Source organism: Parambassis ranga, chromosome 6 (genome assembly GCF_900634625.1).
Source record: "Parambassis ranga chromosome 6, fParRan2.1, whole genome shotgun sequence".
NCBI lineage: Eukaryota > Metazoa > Chordata > Actinopteri > Ambassidae > Parambassis > Parambassis ranga.
In genome coordinates, this window is record NC_041027.1 from 13,725,147 (window position 1) to 13,730,962 (window position 5,816).

Genomic DNA, 5,816 nt, shown 5'->3' on the forward strand with positions numbered 1-5,816 from the left:
CCTGCAGAGTGGAAATCATTGTGTAACACTGCTATAAATAAAGGGCACTTTCACAGCGTTTTCTCTGCACGAGCAGCTTCGGGAAGGTTTTTTTTGTTGTTAGCTGCCTCACTGACAGGTGTGTGTGTGTGCATGAGAAGGGAGGAGGACTCATTAAGACACACCTTCGACTCCTGCCGAGTCACATTTCACTTAAACGTTGGTGAATGCTTCAACAAAGACAGGTTGTGTGTATGCAGCGTAGACGTCAACCTCTGCTTTCATGGCTGGCTCCAAAGTGCACAACACACCAACTCCTGGCGGTGTGTCGTCACGCAACTTTTGCAACCTCATGACACAAACTGGCAACTTCCAGCATGTGACCGTCACCGTTATCAGAACCGCTCTCTACCCTCAGGCAGAGCCAGCACGCCGCTGGTTAAATATTAAAAAAAGAGTAATAAATAAGTCCGCTGCCCACAGATCATGTTCAACTGTAGTTTATTTTTATTAAAAAGACCAGGGTGCAAATATGAAATTAAAAAAAATAAAGACAAGCATATAATTTTTAAGCATTTAATACAAACTTAACAATATAAACTATTTCAGTCCCTCTTGACATGTAAGACACTGACTCAAAATACTTTGTTATACCGTATTTTTTATCAAGTATTGCACAATGTAGGTACAAAATTAATATTCATACGATTACATTTTTGTCCATAGTATAGCAAAATCTTTTTTAACCTCTTAACAGAAAATACAATTCATCTTTCAGAAAAAGCAAATATTCCTACACTTGAATTCCACCACTAAGGAATACTCTGTACACAATCTTTAGAATATTCGATGTATTTTTTGTTTTTTTTAAAGATGGATTTCTTTAACAATTATCTTTAAAAAAAAAAAAAAGGAGAGAAAAAAAAAATAAGGAAAAGCTGCTGCAGCCATCACAGATCACTGGAGTAGTAAAAAGATATAAATGCAACACCATGTCATAGAAACAATATATACTCTGATATCTTACAAACTCTGTACTAAATTAAATTATACAATTAGAAAAAGACCAAGTAACCCCACTTAGTAGTGCCAATTCATAAAAATCAGCCTTGTCTTACCACCTGTAAAATACTGTAAGAGGCCAAAACTTGAAGCTTGTGTTTTTTTGTTTTTTTTTTGAATATTTTCTCAACATGGTAAAAAATTTTGTGCTTGGTTGGCAAAAAGGAAAAAGAAAAACAATGATGCATGTTGAGTTGAAGTAACCAAGCTTGGATGTGTTTGTACAACAAGCTTTTAGTAGAAACAAACTCAAGGGGGCGCCGGTAAAATCACCCTTGGGCACATGCGCTTCACTGACTAGACACTATATCCTTAAAAGTCCAGTTTCTACGTGTGCGTTTTTGTTTTTCCTTCTCTTTGAGCCACCATCATTCATAAATAACATCTGGATGATGATGATGAGTTTAGTTAGCCATGACAGGCTGGAATTGCTGGTTAGAATACTGCATGTTGCTCAGGCTGAAGTTGAGGCCATCCATAAGGGACTTGTCGTTGAGGCTTCCGTAGGCTGCAAACATGTCAAAGGCATTGTTGTACTGCAGTGGGCCCAGCCCCAGGGAGCTCTCGCCAGGGAACACAGCGCCAGGGCTGGACTGGCCCTGGAGGCTGGGGAACACAAACTCCTTGGCATTGGGAGAAAGAGCAGAGGCCTTCTGCTGCTGCTGCTGCTGCTGCTGACCCAGGCCCAGCCCGTACAGTGAGTGCATGGAGGTGGAGATGGCTTTCTGCTTCAGTAGGGTGTTGACATTCAGACCCAGGTTATTGGTAGGGGAGGTGCGGGCAACCTTGCTGCTAGTGCTGCTGTTGCCATTGTTGCCACGGCCGCTGCTCTTCATTTTAGTGGAGCCGAATTTGGTTGCGGCGAAGGTGGCAGTGGTGAAGGTTAAGGGCTGGGTGGAGCGTGGCATGAAGGATGGGCTCACGGCAGCGGACTGCCCGAAGGGAGGGGAGGGGGAGCTGGACTCCGAGGAAGCCCCGACGGGGTCGCTGATTGGCATGAAGACCTGGGCCTCAGGATTAAAGCTGTTCTTGATCTCTTTGTCCAGCTCTGACCCGTTCTCATTGTTATCATCCACATATAGCACCTTGACCGGTCCCTTCTCCCCGATCTGGTAGGAAACCTCAAATGGGTCAATCCACACACTAAGGTCCTGAGGGAGATTATTCCGGACGTCTTCGATGTCCAGCCCGCTCTCTTTGGCTGCCTGCTCCACCACGGGGTCCACCTTCTCCCCTACATGGATGCACCTGAACCCTGAACCTTTGTATGGCTTATCCGGATACCAGTGGCCTTCATATTTTTTCTTCAGCTGCCTCTCGAGCTCTTCGCCAAAGATATTCACACGTCGTCGAGGGAGTTTGTTGTATAAATAGGAAATAATAAAGTTGAGTGCTACTTGAATTTCAAGCTGCATAGCTGCTTCAGTGGCGAGGGTGATTCTCTAACCGTCACAGAGTTGCTTTTTTTTTTTTCTTCTGAGCGTTGCAAAAACCTCCAAGGCAGCAGTGATCAGCGTAATGACAAACCTCTGAGCGCTTGGTGCCAAAACGAATATCCTTCCTGCAGCACGGTTGGGTTCGAGATCCTGGGGGGGGGGGGAAGGAGGAGAAAGGGGGCAGAATTAGGAACCTGAGGAGGAATCACATCCATCTAATCAATCCCTCCCTGCACAGCAGTGCTGCACCTCAGCTGTACAATATCAACAGCTATAAATACACACAGGCCACTGACTCAGAGACGGTGTCAGCAGTGCGTGTTCCCCCAGCGCGCTGCTGTGACAGATCCTCAGATGGTTGACCTCTGCGGAGGGCGGTGGGTCCCAACAGCAGGTGTCAATAATCAGAGGATTTTTTTTTTTTTTCGATTGCTTCATCGCCACACGGACATGTCTGGACAAAACAAAAAAATAAACACCCGTGGACGTGGGAGATATTTTTATTCTAGTGCTTTCCGTGCTACAGCATACAAAGAAGCTTGCGACGGAGAACTGCTGTTACATAATCATCATTCAAAGCCCGAGCACGGCCATAAACCTCCCTCTCTCCCACCTCTCTCTCTCAACAGGCACTCGCTTAATTAAATGACAACACTCGCAATAAATACAGGAACTAGCAGCTTTCTCTTCTCCGTCGGGTTCTGACATTGCCGAGCAGCTAGCGTTAGCTTGCCAACTTAACGAAGGGTGTGAACAGATACGTAGCAAGCTAAGCTATGTGGACGCCAGACACGGTTAATGTTTAGCTCGACCAGCTGGTTATCAGCCTTACCTCACTGCTGACACCCGTGACTAAACAGCGGACGAATTGTAAGACGGCTAACGCCGAAAAGAAACGTCGCTTTAAGCTAATCTGACAACCACCGTGATCGATAGGAAGCTACGTAGCATTTAAATTAGCTAGGTGGCTACAGTCGGGGGGGGGGGGGGGGGGGGATTCGACAATAAGTCTGTAGTTTGACGACATCGACACGGTATGAGACTTAAGGGGACGTAAAAAGGAAAAAATAACGTAATGTTGTGTCGAAGGATTCATTTATAATACATCTACTTACATGGAAATTCACAGCGGGTCCTACTTGCAGAAGCCACAGTCCGCTCCGGGAAACGTAACGCTCAAAAACCAGTGTAGTTTTCTAAAGGTGGTATAAAAGTCAACGTTGTGTCTCTCTGCGTAGTGCTCCAGGCGACTTTGTGCTCCTGTGGGGTTTTAGTTGAATTCCGAGTCACAGGATGCCAAGCTAACTCCCCACAGCCTGGGAGTTTTTACAACTCTGCCCTTTAAAACTTGGGCTGATTTATTTTTATAGTAGTCCTCCGCCACGGACACGGAGGAGGTGGTGATGCGGCTCGCAGAGGTCAACACCCAGTAACGCGTTTCTATTGGCCAGAAGGCTGCTTCGTCACCAACAACCGCCCAAACGGCAGCTCTGATTGGACGACTCTGTGCTCAATCATCCGCAGGGTTCTATTTACGGTAGTGCTTTGCCTTTCATGTGCTGTGGACTACTTTTATGGAGCAGTTTTTTCGCGAGAACATCCCTTAAAAAGCAGTTTGATGAAATAAATTACCTGAAAAGCGATTGATAAAAAATCCCTCATCAGCATTTTTCAGGGACAAAAGACTGACACGTCTGTTTTATGTGGAAAAAAAATGTCCTCTGTGCTCACCAGGCTGTGCATTAAATGTAGCGCTGAACAAGCGCTTCTATTATATTATATTATATATTATCATGCTTAATAGCGTGTAACAACCACTGCTGCCAGCCAGAGATAGATATAAAACCCACGCTTGGATCTTAGGTCTTCCCACTACAGGGTTAAAACAGTCAGGGCAGCAGTGGTTGGCGGAGGGACACACCTGTCACTGGTTGTACTTCTCACCAATGACATTTTGCTGTTGCCTGAGCCAGCTGTAGCTGTGTGTGTGTGTGTGTGTGTGTGTGTGTGTGTGTGTGTGTGAGCAGCCTTCTCCATCAATCTGTGTGTTTACATTCTGCTCTCACTTGTTCATTAGAAGTGAGAAAATGATCCTGGCTGTGCCTTTTCAGCAGCTTTTAGCTCAGACCCTGTCAGACCCAGGTTGTTTTGACGCCACGGTTCTGTTCTTACCTAACAAGGGGCTCCAGCTCTCTGTGCATGTGTGTGTGTTTGCACAATAAACACAATGCCACATGAGTTATAAAGCTGTGACGGAGGTCAGGAAAGGAGGAGGAGAGGAGACACAAAACTCTCTTGACGCACTCAGTACTGTGTGCTGTGTCTGTAAATGGTAAATCTGAAAGCTGATTTATAGGCCAGCTGCCAGCTTCATGCAGGGTCTCTGGAGGGAGCAGCAGGAGAGTCGATATAATTTCTGAAGCGTGTATGATCGATCTGAGTCAATCATAATTCATTTAGATAGTCTGCTGTCCGAGTCATGTTCACTCTCCAGAATCATAACAGCAGAAATGATCAAAAAAAGGTGCACTTCTTTGCACGTATATGAGAGAAAGAGCAAAAAATCCAAGTGGTTTTAGGCCCCAGATTGAGTCCAGACAGCCTTTAAGCTGGATGCGTTCAGACCTGTTTTCAAATCTGGCTAGCACACACTTTGTCCGCACTCAATCCGGCTTCATCCAGCGTGTTTGCTGTCCTCCAAACCACTAGGTGGCGCCTCGTGATATACAGAGTCCGTTCACGCTGCGGTAGGACCGCGTGTGCACATGTGTCGTGTGTTTTTTTTGTCCTGTGTCGCACCCCGTGAACCGGAAGTAGCACATCGCTAGCCGGAAGTAGCATGTCGCTAGCCGGAAGTAGCATGTCGCTAGCCGGATTCGCTCGCCACATGTGTGTTCACACCTGAGCCACATTTGAGCCAATTGAATTGATTGAAATCAAACTGGATACAGCCGGATTCGAGGTGTTCACACATCTGGATTGATCAAGATGCGGCCGAATCCTGCTTAAGTCAAATTTTTTTCCCCAGTGTGAACAGGGTATTAGGCCCCGTTCACACTGGAGAAAGTCATTCCAGCTAGAGTAAGATTAAGTCCAGACAGCCTTTAAGCTGGATGCGTTCAGACCTATTTTCAAATCTGGCTAGCACACACCTGTGTCCGCACTCAATCCGGCTTCATCCAGCATGTTTGCGGTCCTCCAAACCACTAGGTGGCGCCTCGTAATATACAGAGTCCGTTCACGCCGCGGTAGGACCGCGTGTGGGCATGCTTCATGCGTTTTTTTGTCCCGTGTCGCGCCCCATGAACCGGAAGTAGCATGTCGCTAGCCGGATTCACT

General features: G+C 46.2%; 1 protein-coding gene across 1 annotated transcript; it reads right to left on the reverse strand.

The window, feature by feature from the left end:
• Positions 1 to 541: 541 nt before the first annotated feature.
• LOC114437637 (protein Tob1-like) lies at positions 542 to 3,826 on the reverse strand. Its single transcript, XM_028408448.1, has 2 exons — positions 3,593 to 3,826; positions 542 to 2,627 (listed from the first exon to the last, which is right to left on the reverse strand). Exon 2 carries the CDS (start codon positions 2,454 to 2,456, stop codon positions 1,446 to 1,448), a length of 1,011 nt encoding a protein of 336 aa, XP_028264249.1. The 5' UTR covers positions 2,457 to 2,627; positions 3,593 to 3,826; the 3' UTR covers positions 542 to 1,445.
• Positions 3,827 to 5,816: the final 1,990 nt, after the last annotated feature.

Bases quoted from the DNA above. Each gene is read 5' to 3' on its own strand.
- LOC114437637 (XM_028408448.1), bottom strand. From the start codon at position 2,456: ATGCAGCTTGAAATTCAAGTAGCACTCAACTTTATTATTTCCTATTTA.